The following is an 18,592-nucleotide window of genomic DNA, read 5'->3' as shown; positions in this document are numbered from 1 at the left end:
CATCCTTTTTAGAAGAGAAGTTTTTAAATGTTTGTAGTCAGAGAGTCCTTCAGGGTTGAGTACCTTTCCAAGTATGTACTTCAAGTTCTGCCCTTGTAGGAAAGGCTAGTTTCAACAGATAATCTGCATGACCTTGTTTTGTTATCTGGCATTGGATAGAAGAGTATATAAGGGGTAGGTATGGTTTTGAGCTATTCAGAATAAAGTGTGAGTTATAATGGTTGTATTTATTGAATCCTGTATTATTGGTGGTGTCTTAAAATTATCAACATTTCATTAAAAAAAAAAAATAGAAATGCACCTGGAATTCAGAGTGGAATTAATCTGATGTAGTTTAATATTTATTTGTTCTAGTCTGTGGCATACATAATGACCTAATCAGTTTGATATTACACTAGAAACTTTTGGTCTGCTTTGAAAACTTCTGAGAGAAGAAAAACCTGAAGTTAAGGAAATGGTTTGGTTGAGTTTTTTAAACTCTTGTTTGGAACACCTTTCTCTGCTAAGGAACTGGTTTAAGATCTTCAAAGCAATTTGATACAGGATTTTTGGATGCCTGTCATCTAATATGAAATTGTGAAATTTATATGTGAAATTCTCACTGCTAAATTTCTGTGCAGTCTTCTAATTACTGTACAATAAGCACCTTGATTTTTGGTAACTTTTAGAATTAAATGTCTTGGCCTAGATCCTTCTCTCAAATATTTTGTATTGCAACTTTTTAAAATTCAGGAATACTTTATCAATGTCATATTTAATGAGAAGAAGCCTGCCGTACATATTTGCTTCTTCCAGGCTATTTTAGAGGTCACTTAGTGTAAACATGATTTTTTTTTTTTTTTTAGAATAATGGGAATGGTTATTTAAAAAAAAAAAAAAAAAAAGAAAAAGAAAAAATTAAGGCAGGCAAAAAAAAAAGTGGTGTTGAAGATAGAGGGAAGAGAGAACTCCGTGGAGGAAACTAGTAATTTTGCTCCTTCCTCTTCATTATTCTTTTGCAGATGGAAAGAAAAAAGAAATTTTATTTCTATCAAATTTTATAAAATTAGTAATCTTGGAGACTTAAGTCTAAGCACATGAAACTGGGCTAAATATGACATATTGATGTACTTTCATACCAGTTATTGGTATTGAGGTTGTTCTTTCCCAGGATAAGACAATGCTTGCTGAAAAGTCACTGTCTTATTCTTGTGTACTTACCGTAGGGGTGAGAAGGACTCTTCTGCCATGGTGATGTAAGGAATACTCAGAATCTGGTAGTTAGCTGGGGGAAACATCCTGTAGGATTTCTGTGGTTTAGGGAACACTGTGAAGAGTTGTTTTGGTTTTGTTCATTGGTTTGGGTATTTTTCCTTTCTGGTGAGGTGTGGAGTCTGGTACAGCTAACAATCTCAACTGGCCATACGCTTGTTTTTCTGAAGTATCTCTTGGGGACCCCTTCAGTGTAGTTTTCAAACTCTTTGGGTAAACTCGGGGAGAAACTTGGAGTTAGGTATTAGCTCATAAGGCAGGGCCTCATAGCTTAACTACTGCAGAGCCAACTGAAAGTAGCTTCAGCTTTTCTGGTTTTTAAAAAAAAAAAAAAATTGTGCTTAGCTGGTTACATGAAGAACAAAACTGTGCTTCCATTCCTCCCAGTAGAGCAAGTGCGAAGTGACACGATGCAGTGTAAGCTGATGAAACAGCTTGCTGTAACCAGAGGAAGGTCCTGCTCTGGACTCCTCTGGTGCTGCTCTGTCCCTGCAGAAGGCTGATTCAGCTTGCAACTACCAGAAATCTAACTCAGCCAAAGAGAGAGCATTTCTTTCCCAGATTAGCGACATGGACCGTCCTAATGTGTGGTCAGAGCCAGTGTGAGGGTGAGACAGGGTCGAGGACAGGCTGCCTGGCCAAATGGAGAAAAGAGCTGGAGTGAGCTGTTAGGTCACTTTGAGTCTGCACAGCCTAGCCTGAGCCTCTTGGCAAAACCTGCCGCAGCATCTCCCACTTGCCCTGCAAAGCTGAAGTTACTGGGAGATGATTGAGCTGTTGGGTTTGTTTGGATTTGCTTTCCTTTTTCTTCCAAGAGGTCCCAATGCGTTTCTGCACAAAAGTTTAAAGTTGCTTCTTATGAGCTCATTTGAAATGCGATAGCTGCGAACAAAATCAGGACTTGCTGGCAGTGACTTCTGTCAAAAATGCAGCCAGCCCATCTGGACTGAAATTGAGAGGCTGCTGTTGAAGGGTTAAATGAGATTTAAGCAATGCTGCTGTGCTGTTTCTAGCCCAGCAGGAATCTGTCACAAAACTTTGCCTGAGCTCAAACCTGTTTGTTGCAAGCGTTATCCTGGACCTGTCTATTAACAGCTGGCTCCGATAATACCTTCACACTGGAGCTGTCAGGGTTTGTCCAGGGAATTTCTATGCTTAACTACCTTTACCAAGACTCTTCTGAATTTAAAAATGCTAAAAACCCAATTTGTACCTTGCAGGAGCTACTGTTGCACTGGATTAATACCAGATGGAAACCCTCTTGGCATCCAGAGTACTTGATGGCAATGAATGGTGTGACTTGCAAGAATACCACGCTGTACCGAATTTTTCTGTTGTTAGACAGCTGTATGTGTGCTAGTGGTGTTAGAAATGCGTGTCAAACTGCAGGCTAATCACAAAAGCAAGCTTAGTCTTTCTAGACTGCTGCGCTCCCCCTGATCCCCTGGTGTAATTCCTGTGACTTCATAACTATTTTCCTGTTTTTTAAGTTCAAACGAGAAAGGAAAAGTGGCAGTACAGAGGAAATGGTGAAATCAGCCATTTACAGTAAGTGTATGAAGTGCCAAGGAAAGCTGTCTTCCGTTAACCTTTAACTGCATTAAGCTCTGAAATTTGCACCACTGCATTTGAGTTGATCTTTTAACTTCCCCTGGTATTCATTTTGCATATTAATTTTGAATTTATTTCTTGTCCCTTCAGTAACAGATGCATTCACAGAGGCTTTAAATACGTGGTTTAGCTCATCTGTGGTAAGTCAGGCCATGGCTGCCCATCCTGCAGCCCTGCCCGCTCTTCCCTTGCCTTTGTCTGCACAGGCTGGTGCTCACCTGGCCTTGAGGATCCAGTTCAGGCGCACAGTCAGGAAGAAAAAAAAATTATTATGGTTCTAGTTTTATAGGTCTGTCCATACCCAAAGTGTTATGGGTACATCCCTGTGCAGTGGTTCACTGCAGGAAGGAGTGGGAGTGAAGAACCCCCAGCGCTGGGGTGGGGTGCGGACGTGTGCCCAAGAGGTCCGCAGCTGTGGGTAGGAGCCAGATGCTCCCTTGGGAAGGAAAATCCCAAACTCTGATTGTTTTCGTGATGTTTTCGCAAAGGTACATCACCAGCTGATGAGACTGAGGCTGTGGCAACCCCTGCGTGAGCCTCTACTACTTGCCTCCTGGGGGGTGCTCAGCCCCTTCCCCTGCCTCAGGGCTGGCCCCTGCGAGGTTGCATGATCACTGCAGCTGGGGAGTTTGAACCTCTAACTCACTGCCATATATAAACTCCTACATATTTGGGGGTGGAAGGTGTTTGTTTTAGCAGCACAGTACTAGCTTGGTTTTAAATCTGGTTTTGGTAACTTCTAAAGCTGTTTAAGGGAGGTTTAGCTTTTGAGTGGAAAGGTAATGTAATGTTAGAGCGGCTTGAACGGCTTTGTGACTGTTCAAAGTGTGAATTGACAAATACTACCTTTTCATCCTCTCATTTTAGTGCATAAATTGCCACATTCAAAACTACTCAGGCTGTTAAAAAAAACTTTAGATGGTAAAATGTTTAATTATTATAAACACTCTCTTCTATTCTTCTAATTTAATAAATGAATCTAAGTGTTTCAAGAGCTCTCAGCAGATTCTGCTGTAGAAATGAGCTACAAATTTGTGTCTGTGCTACAGAGATGAACAGAAACTAAATTTCACTGTTGTGTTTCTCCTGGTATGGTTATGGGAAGACTGGTATTTACAGTTCAAACTTTACTCGGGAATGACTGTGGTGAGATCTTCAAGCAGTTTCCTTCATAGAGGGAAATGCCATTTGAGAGGCTCTAGAGCCTTGGCAATAATATGTGGATACCACTAATTGTGGATGTGACACAGGAAGCAACGTAAGTAATGTGCTAGAAATTGTGTGGCTGAAACAGGCTTCAGTATTTCTAGGTAGAACTAGAAATTAACCATTAGTATATGAGCTACTATAACTGGCATTTCCTGATGTGGATGACTGTAAGAGTCAAGACACTAGGTTTTTTTGGGAACTTCGTAGCACTTTAAAGAGTCCTTTTTCCATCTTGGAATACATAGACACATGTATCAGAAAAATTTGTCCTGGCCTTTGTGGAAGTTCAGCAGAAAATGTTTATATTTATCAAATGAGAAATGCATATCCAGCTTAAGGAGCAGAAGTAGACACTGCATCACTAAACCCAAAACCATTTATAGTAAAAGGAAGAATTTTGGAACAGTCATATTTTTGGCCTATAAATCCAAAATATGTTGGCAGGCCTATTGCTTAGAGCAGCTGTCTTTGAGTTAAATTTATAGTTTTGATTTTGTAGAACCTAACATCAAACTTGACTGGTTCTCGTTAGGATTTTCATCCAAAGTGTACTTCTGCTCTTTAAATCTGGCTTCCCAAAGTATGGACATAACTTTTTTTGCAGGATAGAATAAGGATATTTAATTTAGATAATTTTTGTGTTTCTTCAGATTTTTAAAAAAAAAAGTCACTTAGAACAGAAGTCAAAAGATAATATCTTGAATTTGAGGAATTAAAATATTTTCGGTTCAGTGAAGGAGAGTATTTGAGAAATAACACAGTAGCTTCCCCCTGTAAAGCAAACCTAGGCTCTGGCAGCTTGCATCTGACAGGTAGCTGTTGGAAAGCAAGGAAGTTTCAAATTATTCTCAAGGTTCCTGTAGCACATGGCTGCTGATGGACAAGAATATTTTTGGCAACAGGTTAAAGGTTTGAGCTCTAACATCCAGAAAAAGATTTGAATTCATTAATTACTGTAAAACTAGGCTCTGGTGGAAATAGCTTTTTAGAAGACATCTCAGTTAAGCAATTTATTGCATACATCTGGGTATGCAGAATGGGTTACAGCTGGAGACAATTTGGAGCCCTGGCCTACAGCTTGTTGTTTCTCCTAATTTACTTTTTTCCAGAAGATGCAGAATTAATGGCAGTAGCAAGTTAGATGTGTCTGATACATAGAGAGGGAGGGGTTAGTGGAAGAATGAAGAAAACATCTTTGTATCTTGTTTCCCTCTTGTTTTGTACTGCCTTTTCAGATGAAATTCTGAACAGCCTTAACAACAGAATGATGTAAAACAAATACTGTAATATTGTGCTCAAGCACAGGATCACGTATCCTAATATTTCAAAGAACTTTATAAAGGTAATTATAATTTTATAGATGTGAGAACCTAAGTTGTGACAGTACAACTCGTTAAAGCTGCATATTATCTGATGGAGACTTTCTCAGATGAGATTAACTGAGACAAAAAACTTTAAATATTGAGCAGTAAGTAATTGCTCAGACAGAGTAAACTTACTTTTTTATGAGATCAGAATTTTTACGGAGAAGAAAGGAGTCATTCTATGTGGCAAGTGAAAACTAATATTAGAGTTCAGAAATCCTGTAAAGTAGAAAACAGGCTGTAATAGAGAAGTAAAGTTAAATAGCCCATATTACTACACCTGGACCTAACTTTGTAAAGTTATTGCATGAAGGCGGACATCACTCTTTCAAAATGGGAAAACAAAGATTCTATATGAGTGTAAGATCCCATGTGAAGCTTGTAAAGCCATAAAGAGCCCGCAAGTGTAAGATCCTTGTTAAATATTAAGTGACTCATAGGAATCCTGTTTGTCTGGTTCTCTGCTTTAGTGTTTCACACTAAACATGAGGGAATAAACATCTGATTCTCCGTGAATGTACCTAGCAAATGAAGTAAAATATTAGAAATTACAGTGAATCTCTATCAGCTAACCTCCTAAGTGTTGTAGTCTGAGGCTTAATTTGAATTCTGTTTGAAGTAGTAAGTCAAGGTGAAAATTGATTGCTTATTTCATTTGGTAAGAAGGCAACACATAGACTAACAAATGCCAATAGTAATTTGGAAATAGTTGTTTCACTGTAGATTTTTTTTTTTGAGATGGTTAATGGCATTTTTATTTTACTGCAGTAATAGCCTACTCCTCCATTCAGAAATGCACATGGAGCCGGGGGAGTAAAGCCTGTTTGCCATGCCACTTTCTTGGCTCATTTCTTTAGCTTGCTTTTACCTCTGAGTGATGCGAAAGAAATGACACTTTAAGGGTTTGGGTTTTTTTAAGCAGAGTGGGGGGCAGGTGAGTTTAAAAAAAAAAAAAAAATCGCTTCTAAAATTGTTGACTTCTAATTAGAAGATTTATTTAGAGGTTTGGGTTTTGCCAGCAAAGAAGGAACAGGAATTGGTAGAAATACTGTAGTATAAGGACCAAAATAATCAAAGCAAATGTCATACTGCAAAGCAGATATGAATGGCCCTTTTGTTACCCCTTCATAATTACCTCCAGGCTATAGCTGATGACACATGAGTGACTGGAGTTTATGCAAAGATGTGACTCAATTTCTACAGTACGGCCAATGATGATGCTCATCTTTTCATGACTGGTGCAGCACAAGGATGGAGTAGACTCCAGTTTCTAATGCTTTGTCCATAAGAGGAATATCTGCTCAGATGAGAAAGATTCGTCCTGTATTAAGAACTGTTGGCAACTGAGACTGCACCAGTATTAAATAGTTAAATGATAGTAAGTCCATCTCCTGTAAGGTCTAAGCACTCATATTACAGAACTGCTTGCAAATAACCATAATTTATTATTTTTTTTTTAAGATGCTCAGTATTTCTCTCTAAGTTTGATTTTTTAGGAGTAAGTGCTTGTGGTTTGAGCAAATGGTTTTCAAAAATCAGGCTTTCCTTTCCCAGAATAAAATTAATTTGACCCTGTGTGTGACGATAAAACACATTTAAGTGCTTCCTTTCTGTTTTATGCACTCTAAACAAATTTTATTTAGTCTGGTCTAATAAAATGCTTTTTAAAAAAAGCATTGTAATGTTTTTATATTTGATGCTTAATGTTCTCCTTCCGTAACTCTTGACTCTTGAAATGACTTGTTTACGATGCGTATTGCTGACAAAACTAGAAGACTAATCTACAGCCTTCCAGTTCAGAGCCATTTCCACCTGCCAGTTCTGCCTGTGACAGGTACAGTTGCTGCCCTCTGCGCGTGACTCAGAGCTGCCTGCCTGCATGCTGCGGAGTGCTTGGTACCGGCATCATCTGGGCCTTTCTCCACTTTCTCTGGGCAGGGACCACGTCACATCCCAGCCTTAGGAGGGGAAAGTTCCAGTATGGGCATGATATGATTGTGTCGTGGGAAAAGTCCCATGACATGACCCGATTCCCCAAGATATTTGAGGACCTCGAAGTGAGTTGTGTCTGTTCCTTTGCAATGTACTAGTGCTTTGCATTTTCCAGTTGCAGCAATGCGTGATGCTTGTTCTGAACCTGTTAGTGTGTAGAAGATACAAGGCTTCACATGATTACAATTTTGAGGAAGATCTGGAAACGTTAATCTGAGGATGAAAAACTGAGTGAGAGGGTTTTGTTAAATGACAGAAGCTTGCTAAGAAGTTTGAAATGCCACAAAGCTCCTGGAGGAGGCGATACGTTGCATGGGGTAGACTAGGCAACTATGATAGGTAGCTTATCACAGATATTGGTGTGAAATAGCTGCTTGAAATTAAAAAAACAAACAAACCCCCCATATTTTGGTACATAAGTACAAACTTCTCAGTGTTGGTTCTTGTGAATTCTTCTTTCTTTAGTGCAACTCCAAAAGAGTACACATTTTGTTTCCAGGAGTGTGGTTGTTTAAAATGTGAACTGTGGTGTGTGGATAATTACTACCAGATGAGAGGTGTTGGCTTATTTGGACATGCATACTCGAAACCCAGTTTCTGCCATGATTTGCTCTTTTACATCAAGTAGCTGTTGAAGGACTTGTAGCTTTTTAACACGGAGGAAAAACTTGCAGAAGGTGACTAGGGCTTTTTGGCCAGGCACAGCCTATCTGTGGCTCTCAGAGCCTTGACTTGCAGGCAGAGCATGAGGCTCCCACACCAGGACCACCTCACCTGGCCAGCAGCAGGACTGTGCTGGGAAACCTGAAATGGTTAGGCCGGCTAGTTGCACGTCCTCTCAAGGAAATAAGAGTTGCCAGTTTGCCATAAAACTGCATGCTCCTGGATATGGGGTCTGCAAAGGAGCTGTGGGAGGCTTGAGGAATACCCACCCATTCCAGCTTGAGAACTGCTCATAACCTGAGCTCTTGGACGTATCTTGTGTCTTTCTCATGAAGATTTGGTATAGGTACGTAGCCAGAAGGTTGGCTGCTTGCGTGCTTGGTATAAATACCTTTTTTGTTCATTCTGGGATGTGGACTTTTTGTAGAGCTTCCTGCTTTTGAAGCAGAGCGATGAAAACTGTTCAGATGTTGATGCATCTTCACCCTCGTTTGTATCTAAAATGACCCTAGGCTGGTCTGTTTGAATCTCAAGCTGTAGCAAAAATAGCTGGTTGCCAGGAAAAATACTCTTAAGCCTGTAACTGGGCTGCGTAACTGCCAGTAACACAAACATGAATGAGAAATTTCGTAATTTATTCCATTCCTGACTTGGTCATTTTTGCCGTCTTGACACTGTTATGTTCTCCAACCCCCTACCTTGGACCTCGTCTTTTGCCATCCAGTGGTAGTAGGGCATACCTCACCTTCCCAAGTGTCCTTGCTATGGGGCACACATCCTCCTGAACTCGCTTGTCAAATTTTCAAAACGTGAAGGATTTTTAACTGCCTAATTTTTCACATAACAAGAAATGTCCAAGTCTCCTCCTTTATGCTGAGAAGTTTTTTTTGTAGTGTCCAATAGCAGAGGTGCACCTCCCTGATATTGCATGTGGCAAAGCTTCATCCCCAAACTCTGTGCTCGTTCCTTCCTACAGCTTCCATGTTTATGGTAGGGGGAATGTTTTGGCTAAAGCTCGACTGGGTTTCTTGTGCACCTACAATAGATCCTTTTGAAATAAGAAAAATAGGTACCCAGTCATTGTACATGATCTTGGCATAAACTCATAAATTTGCCAGAAACACCTTTAAATTGGTATGAAGATCCTCCCTGAGTCTCTGACAACTAAGCGAGGATGATCCCTATTGCCAGATTTATCTGGATAAATGAACAATGCCAAAGTTGCTCGATCCTGTATGCTCCCACTTGGTTCTGCTTTTTCAATTTCTGGTATTGATTTTTCAACTAGAATCTTGTAAAGCATAAACTAGAAGGTTGCTCGATATTCCAGCCCAAAGCGTGTGCATGCCTGTCTTTAAATTAAACACTGAAGATGGCCCTTACTGGACTATTCAGGTGATCTTGGGTATTTCACTGCACTTAGATTTCAGGTCTTGGAAATTTTCGTGTTTTCTTGGGGAGACTCCCATAGCTGGAGCTTCAGTTCTCTCAGAACTTATCTAAGTGTGCTAAATTAGCTGCTAGTCAGTCTGACTACTTCATGTGGCTGCTTAACCATATGACCAACTTATTCTTCTTATTTTAGGCTGGCAGTCTCTATGGCTAGCTTTTTCCCAATATATTCTTTAATGGGCAGTGATTATACAAGTCTGTGTCTGGTTTTCTTGATTTGCAAAACTGTGAATGGACAAGCTGGAGGCTGAGGCGCAGGGTTGAACAGCACCAGTAAAAAGCAAGAGGGCTTAAGAGCAGCAGAAAGCAAGAAACATTTAAAAAAAAAAAAAAAAATTAGTAAGGCAGCGTTATTCTATTTTATTTTGGGTTTTTAGTCTCAGCCTCTGTCAGTCCTTAGTATATTCTGATCTCATATGCCCCTTTCTCATCAAATTGCTTTAATTAAAAACAAATACAAAATGTGTGGACCATGAAGTAGGCCTTTTGGAAACACTAAGCAAAAATGTTAGTGTTTCCCAAGGGTCTGCTGTGTGGTCCAGCCACTAGGCTGAGGGGGGAAAATTTGAGATGTTTTACTGATACAGTGGGCTGGAAGAAATCAGGTTCAGGGATGATTTTTTGAGAATTAGAATAAAGAATGAATATGCAAACCGGGGGGGGGGGGCATTAAAAACAAATTAGATCTCCTAAATATGTTTGTACACTAATTTAGTAATGGACAAGGTTACTGTAAATGCTTTGGAAAATCCCATTAGGAGCCTGCAGCATGAAAATAAAAGTGCTTCAGTAGTTAACTTGCTTGCGTATCCACTGCATGGTTGTGTCCCAGTGTGCTAGGGTGCAGCTCAAATGCCTTGCTGCAGCATTCACGTTTTCATCATCGGATGCTGTGTCCGTAGCGGGAACTGGTGTTGAACAGGAGCAAGATGACTCATCTCTCCTTCCTCAGGAGGGAAATGGGGAAGAGCAGGGCGAGTCCTTTCAATAACTGAGCTCTCTGCTCTCCTGAGAATTTACCGTGGAGGGCGAGGCGTGGTTTTCAATCTTAGCCCACTGTCACTGTAAAAAGCTTCTAAGTGTTTAATGTAAAACTGCAACACAGCTGCTTAATACCCCTACCAGTGTGTCAGTGTCCAAATAACTGTTAAGACTGCTTAAACTGTAGTGATTAAACGGGAATGTTTCCCATACAAGGTCGAAAATACAAATATTTCTAGTAAAGGGCTGGCCCTTTCTTCTAACCAGCCTTTTTAGCTGCAGAATAATTTCCTATAACTTGCAGCAGATGAGAGTGCATAGCATAATAATAACTCATTTTGATTAGTCTTGTGTCAGACCTTAATACATGACTGGTTTCTGGGTGCTCATTCCCTCTATTTTTTCTTAAGAACGGTGTATTTTACTGCTTTATTTGTTCTGCAGGCATGGAGTGGGTATCTCCACCTCCAGGACAGAGTGCTCTTAACCAGGCGACCTGGTGAGCGAGTGCCGACGTTAGCCTGGGGTCAGGCTGTGGCGAGAGTGACCAGGGGCGAACAGGGAACCTGCTGTAAAGCTGAGGTTTTCCCTGAGGAAAACCAGGTGTGGCCCTGCCAGTGTGTGAACTCGTCTACTGCGGTCAGTTGTGTAGTAGCTAATGGAAAAAGTCTAAGTGATTTTTGGGCCAGTGCATTATTACTATCTTTTCTCTAATGCATCCTAGCCGAAGGAAAAACATGCAAAGTGAGTTTCAAGCTTTTTGCGTGCGCCGGGGCTATGAACATAAGCCTGGGCATTGACAGCAGCAAAGCTGCTGTATCTGTGGCTCTCCCATTCAGCTCAGGCCTCCCGTGGCTTATTTCTGCATCAACAAATTAAGTGTGAAAGCAGAGTATAGCAAGCTCGAAATGACTGAAAATAAGCTCCATTATCCGCAGAGAAGGGCAGCGTTCCCTTCGCGATCCTGGCCGCCGTTTGAGCAAGCGGAGATCGATCGGCCTAATGTCTAGGGCTCGCCTTTCATAAAAGAAGGGCTGTGGCTTTAAGTAATCGCTGGCTGCTTGTGCCAATTGCAGAAGCTGCAGTATCTGCCGCTGTCGGGAGCGATCGGCGAGGAAGTAGGATAACCTGCGGAGGCAAGGTCCAGCGTTGCCGCTCGGCCGTGGCCGGACCAGCCCGGCTGGTGGTGCCGCCACCTGCACGTCGCCTATGAGTGCCGGGGGGCCGAGCGGGGGGCTGCCGGAGCTGGAAGATGGGCTGCTCTAGCAGCAAACTGTGCCTATATTCTCAGTGTGCTGCAGCAAGGGTAATTAGTATTTGTTTCGCAGCGCTTTTCCGACGGCAGGGAGCTGGACTGGAGCTTGGCCGTGAACAAGGTGAAAGCGCCCTGGCAGTGGGAAGCCTGGACCTTGTCACCTCCGCGCCGTGGCCATGGGTGTGAGGTGCCGGTCGCCGAGCAGCTCTGCTGTGGTCATGCCTGTGCTTCTCCCTGGGGTGCGGGTCTGGGGGCAGCGGGGCCTGGCCAGCTGCCTTCCCCTGGCTGAGGTGCAGCTCCTAGGCAAAGCAGAGAGATGGGTGCTTCTGCTTGTTTTGAGCACAGATTTGTTATGATTCCCTCAGTATAAGAAACATCATCTGTCTTAAAATTAAGAACTGCAAGCAGTGGGGTGGGTTGTATTCAACTTTGAACAGGGCTGTGCCTTTCCTTCGTGGAAGACTGAGCATTTAGCAAAGTTTTTGGTTTTGTGTTTGAGTAAGCTTAAGATAAATATTTAATGCATGCCTCTTTCGCATATATACCATACTTTTGTGCCCTTGACAGCTATCAGTTGATTTGTTCTGGAGGCTTATATTGCTACACCCATCATAAAATACATAATTAATTGCTGCAAAGTAAGGTTTTAATTGCAGTGTTATCCTGGAAAAAGCTATTCTTTGTTTTAAAGTATAATTTCCTTAACAACAGAAGAACATCTGTGTATTTTGTAACAGCAGAACTGTTATCCTAAATGATTCATATCTTGGCTTCTTGTTCCTGCCTCTTGTTTTCCTGCAGAACGCATGTAAGTTAATTATTGGAAGGTGCCCTGCTCAGATCACTAGTAACCAAATGTTTGGGTTTGTTTGGTTTTTCTTTTTTCCTCTGCAGAGGGAGGAAGCACTGAAACAGCGTAAAGAGTTATCTCAAGAACTAGTTAACCTTCGAGGAGAACTAGGTAAGAATTTATTTTTGTATTCTTCATGAGAACAGAAATGCAGCAAAACAGATCTGCAGAAAGACAGATGCCCTGGTATTGTAATGGCAGTCATTTAATTCCCTGACTGAATTCTGCTCAGATGCTTTAATCGCTGCATTTCTCTGGAGCCCTGACAGCGTGACCTCAGGTTCACCGAATTCCTGGCACTGATCTGACTGCGCCTAGCGGGGCCTCCTCGCAAAACATGTGTCTGATGACCAAAGCACTCACTTCCTTAAAAATGGGAGGATGGCTGACAGTATATATACTTCTGTTTGATCCCTAACTTATTTGTACACTGTCTTCTAGAGATTTGCTGGCAAAAATCCATAAACCTGTAAAACGTACTGCGCAAAATCTGCATTTTGCCTTAGTGGCTTGTAGGTGAATGAGTGTAAAATTAACAGAAGAAAATGCTCTCAGGCTAATGAGATTAGATCTTTGAACTCACCCTAGTGGACAGCTATAATATGAACTTGAGCTATAATGTGCAGGGGCTGGTTTTGCCAACTTTGAAGCTTGATTTAGCTGCATTTAATGGTAACTTCATATAACTTATTTGAACTCAAAGCAGAATCATCTTGTGGAGTGCAAAAAGTCATTGGCTTGGAAATGATAGCACTTGAAAGTGAAGCTAGCATTTTATAAAAGCACACTTCTGTTAAGATGAAGCCCCTTTAAAGAAAAAAAAAAGCTTTGAAAGCAGAAGTAGTAAGTGTGGAGCAGTTTCAGATATGTCACTTATTATTGAAAAGTTGGAAATGTTTACTTTCACGTGCTTTCAAAGTTGAGTATTGTCTCAGCCAAACCTGAGTGTGAATGCAGGTCTTGTTACATGCAAGGGGTGCATTTAATGTTCAGATTTATTTTTTTAGCGCTGGTTAATAAGGCGGGCATTCCCTGGCCACTGCTCAGAGTTGGAAGTGTGGTGGGGAGGGAGGGGTCTCCCCATCCCCCTAGCTGAAGCAACAGAGCACAGCTTCTCTACTTGTCACTATGACTGTCATCCAATTTAGAGGGTTATGTTAAAATGCAGCTTTCTAGGAGCTTTATTTGATGCTGCATAAAATTGCAGAAGTGTGAATGGGGAGTATCACAAGCAGAGAAAGCCTTGCAGCCTAAACAGATAGATGAGAGTACTAAAGATGCTGCAGAAATGTGTAGCATTTTCTTTCTTGGAAGCTTAGTACTAAAAAGCTGAGGCTTTTCTAGAGCTTGGTGGAGTCTGGCATCTGTCAGGCTGCAGCTTTTAACCTTCCTACTGATGAAGCACCTGGATTGCAGTTTTGCAGTTGTTTCAGGCAGGTCTCAGTAGGGACTGGCTTTGAAAGAGCCTAGCCTTCCTCTGCCTTTGCATCCCTCTGTCCTGCCTCGTGCCAGCACTGCTGCTGGGGCAGCCATGTGCTGAGCCATGCATTCAGCTGCCTGGGGACCTAAGCCAGCTGAAAACTAGTGGCTTGAAGTGCTGTTTTGCCAAAGCTGCCTGGCCTGGCTCAGAATGTGGCTGAAGGAGCACCGGTGCCAGAGCAGAGAAAGGGGAAGGAGCAACAGGGTGGAGGGTTGTGTCCCCCATCAGCTGCAGCCAGTGCTTCTGTCACCCTAAAGTGACAACAACAAAACATATGTGTGACTTGCTGGGCAAACCCATTTGCTTACCTTATCATGAAAATGACTTCAGAAGGATTGCTGTCAGAGCAAGAAAGTCTCTATTCTTCCATGTGCTTGCATCTTCAATATTATTTTTCCTTTATCAACCTAGGTACTATGTTTGTCACTTATCAGGAAGGGAAAATTCAGCTTAGATGGGCAGACCAAAAGCTAGCCAGCACTTTTTCCCATTACCACTTTTGGTTTTGGTGTGGTGTTTTGGTTTTTTTTTTTTTTTTTGAAAGCTTAGTTCTTTCTAAGGATCCCTCACTCTTAAATGAGCTTCCCATAAACTTGTTACCTTTCTGCTTTGATTAACAGCCTGCTAAGCTCGTATGTGGGACTCCCATTGCAAGAATGTGCCATTCAGTAGGTTGATAACTAGGGAAAACTTCAAATGCAGCTGAGCTTGATGGATCTGTGATGCCTGAGTGCACAGAGCTGTCAGCCGGGGATTCTGGCTGGCATGCTGCTGGACGAGGTCGTCAGCCGTTCCCCTCACGAAGCTGATCTGACTGGGTCAGCTCTGCAGGAGCATCTGAATGGCAGCCTCGGGCTCACTTCCCTTTGTAAGGTTTCCAGACCGTGGTTTCAGTGAAGCATTTATCTTCATGCGGCTCCTTTGTCTCAACCACGTCACACGTCTCGCCTGTCTGTACTTCTCTCTGCAGCCCATAAAGGGAGTGGATTTAATCACAGAAATGAAAAACTACACAGGTCTTCAATTCCATCTGGCTTTAAAAAGATTTGTTTCAAAAATAAAAATGAAGAAAAATAAATAAGCCAGCCAGACCTCACTTGTTGACAAGGTGTAAGAAAAGCATTCTTGTAACAGTAGCTTTAGCTGAAAATAATCTATTTAAATACACACCTGCTAATCAGCTTTCTACTGCCACTGTTAAATGGATATAGCTGAACTTAAGGTTTCCATAGGCTATTTAGACATAAGTACTGTGAATTTTGATTCACAGTGTGATCTAGGCACAGATTGGCTCAGCCAGTTAAGTGCAGTTTGAATCTCATTTTGGCCATGTGGACATGTGTACGTGTTTCGTGGAGTCCCAGCTGATGTGTCTTTAATGCCTGTTGGTTTGCAGTTTGGCAACAGGCACTCTAGGAAGAGGAACCAAGTGTGCCCAGCTTGGTGTAGTCTGTGCCCTACATGTTGCCCAGTTTGAGAGGAACGTGAAGTCTCCTGCCGCTTGCACCCTGCACAGTTTGGACTGTCAGTTTCTTGCTTTAAAGTTTAATTGTGCGCGCTCCCAAGCTCTTTGATTTACCTTGCAAACCAAATTGGCTTGCTGTCAAATTGTCCGTTTTGCTGGGTTATTCTGTATGACCCTTTCTACCAAAATACCTTTTTTGTTTAATGATTTAAATATGCATTACGATCCCAGAACCCGCCTTTGGCAGTGACCGCGTGGCTGTGCAGAGCGTGGAGTGGATGGTTACTGGACACAGCTTTCTGCTCTCAGTAGCTGGAAATGCGTGGGAGGATTAGCAGCAACAATGTGTTTGGGGATGGCCTTTGCCAAAGGAGTTAAAATTTGTTAACAGTTGGATTCTGAACTTGGGTTTCCTTAAAATCTCCAGCCACAAAGACTAAACTTTGTGGTTTGAATGTAAACGCCTTGGTTCTGGGAGCCTGGAGCAGGTACGGATGTCCTGTTTGTCACCTGTTTCCCTTCTTATTAAGATGCAAGCTAGCGTGTAAATTATTTCTAGTTACCTGTTTAATTACGTAAGTAGAAATTGCAAGAGCTGCATATTTCTTCAGAGGTACGAAACTACTCCTCTAAATTAATCGTGCTCCGAATTGTTTCGGAGCCTCTTTGTAACCGTGCTGGACGTGATCCAGCTCAGTCCTGCTACAAAACAGCAGGTGCAAAGCTGACTCAGCCCGTGCCTGCCTTGGCCCTTTGAAAATTGCCTTTCGTGAGCCTTTTTCAGTGGGTTGGAGAGGCTTGCATGTATCCTGTACAGCCAAATGCCTTACCCCTCTCTCTCCCTCCTCCATTTGCTGCATTGCAATTGATAAACAATATTTTCCTCAAAATACCTTCATGCTATTTTTAATTAATAGACAACCTTTAAAATGTTTTGGAGGTTGGGATGAAAAAGACTATTGTGTTTTACAGATGGACGGAGTGAACATGATTTGGTTTTTCAGGTTTTGGTGATCCTTAAAAATACTTAATAGTAGGTAGACTTTTCTATCAATTATTTGGGGCAGGGCCTAACTTGCCATGAGTTGTACGCTTGCCTGCCTGCCGACACTGTAGTGTTTGCAGCATTAGAGGATAGGAACTTACTTCCTGGCAGGTATCTGAATGCTTCACATGTATTCAACTGTACCCACTTAAATGTAGCTTAAAGAATGCTTTTTTTATTTACCTGCCTCATTTCAACTTGCCTAAGAACAAAAATATGAAATGTGGCTTAACGTCCTGTACCTTTAGTCTCGTTATAGAAGTAACACCAAGAGAAACTTGGTCATAAACTTGAAAGCATATTTGGGTAGAAGAATTTCCAATATTGAGAATGAATTAATTATTGGATAACAATTTTTTTAAAAAATTATATGGAGAAGGAAATGAGCCTTTGTGTCTACAGTAGACTTACTGATCAACAGAACATATACAATAGATCTTGCAATGTGAAATACAGAGTTAGAGCAATAGTGTTAGGCACCATGACGTAACACCATGCTAAATACTTGATGTTTTCTGGTGATTATCCCCTTTTCGCATCCCCCATATCTATTAAAATGCTGCTAGTTTACTGTCCTAGTGACCTCTGTTTCAAAATGTCAGACAGTCTAATGGCTTTTCATAAATCATAACTAGATCAGTGAGTGACTTAGACAATTTTATGAAGATAACTTTTGTTTCAAAACAATTTAATTTAGGATTCAAAAAAAAAATCCATTATGTTTTATCTTCTTAGAGCTATGGTTATGGTGACTTCTAGGGGAATGTAAGTCGAAAAATATTTTTATGTAAGCATTTTAGCCATAAGGACTGAATTGGATGATAAATGGTTTTATAATTAGAATAAGAAAAAATAAATTTTGTAAGGAGGAGATATTGCACAATTTAATGTCTTATCTCTTGGCTACTTTTACTGAAAATGTGAAATAGATTTTTTGGGGATACTACAAAATAAGGCGACTTTTGTAGTCCTCTCCTTCAGCTAAGGAATTAATTGCCTTTTTCATTGCTTGTCCCTTTCTTAAAACAAGGTAGTGTACAGTCATAAAATACATGACTCAGTCTGGAGATGGACAGGGCTGTGCAAAATACTTGCTGCAGACGCTTGAATCTCGAGTATAGGGACAAACTTTGGTTTACAGGACTTCCCATAATTTCAAATTGACAATTCTTCAGCTGGTGCTTTTGCTGAAACTTCACACGTGCAGTTTCTTGCACCACCATGATACTGGGAGCTCGCTGGTGGTGTGGTGGTTCTGCTCCTGGTTTGGATGGCAAGGATTCAAGTCAGGCTTGCGATCTGCAAGGAAGCATTGCAGCCTCCAGCTTTGTGGAGGCCAGACGTTACCTTTAAGGTAACACGACATTCAACTGCCAATGCAAGTTTTAATAGTTTTTGTTTGCCTTTAACATTAGTCTTCTCATAAATCTGAATTGCAAACTGGCTGAACAAGAACTGATGTGTCTATTTTCTTTGACAGAGGTGTGGTTTGCTGTTTGCTTTTTTCCTGAAGTGTTTTGCATCATCTGAAGTTCTGTGTGCTGACATGTAGAGATAAGACAATGATAGGCAGCACGTTCTTTTAGCTGAATGGAGGCAAATGAATGGCTCTGGCCTTAGAAATAAAGAATTGGATGATTGCTTCTTCCTCTGTTGGTTTTAAAGGAAGTGGATCATTTGAAGCATTTTGCTACAGTTATCTCAAATGAGGCATGGGAGTTGCCTGCCTCTCAGCTATACCCCTCTTACTGTGCTATAGATGGTCAGATACATTCTGCATGTGGTTGGCTGTGTAACGTCTCCGTCTGGCTCGCTGCCTGGTTCTTTGCATTATAAAATAATGTCCCCTACCTGTGATGTTTTCTCTTCCCCAAAAATGTGACAATGCAGAGCGTATATATTCAATAACTTTATGCCAGTGTGACGTGATAGAAGTGTGAATGCTAATTTTTCCATTTTTTTTTTTCCAAAGGG

At 41.4% G+C, this 18,592-nt stretch overlaps 1 protein-coding gene across 6 annotated transcripts in view; it reads left to right on the top strand.

Annotated features, from left to right (window-relative positions):
* MTUS1 (microtubule associated scaffold protein 1) overlaps nt 1–18,592 on the top strand; it is a 126,978-nt gene that overhangs the window by 98,689 nt on the left and 9,697 nt on the right. For 5 of the 6 annotated variants that reach the window (XM_050896751.1, XM_050896750.1, XM_050896752.1 and 2 more), the window contains one exon: nt 12,673–12,739. In XM_050896751.1, the coding sequence (XP_050752708.1) occupies nt 12,673–12,739 (67 nt within the window). Of the gene's footprint in view, nt 1–11,775; nt 11,830–12,672; nt 12,740–18,592 lie in introns of those variants that run through there. The other variant, XM_050896756.1, reaches the window with a different exon arrangement.

Source organism: Gymnogyps californianus, chromosome 4 (genome assembly GCF_018139145.2).
Source record: "Gymnogyps californianus isolate 813 chromosome 4, ASM1813914v2, whole genome shotgun sequence".
In the NCBI taxonomy this organism is placed as follows: Eukaryota; Metazoa; Chordata; class Aves; order Accipitriformes; family Cathartidae; genus Gymnogyps; species Gymnogyps californianus.
The sequence above is the reverse complement of the archived record's forward strand: the minus strand, read 5'-3'. Positions and strand labels throughout refer to the sequence as shown.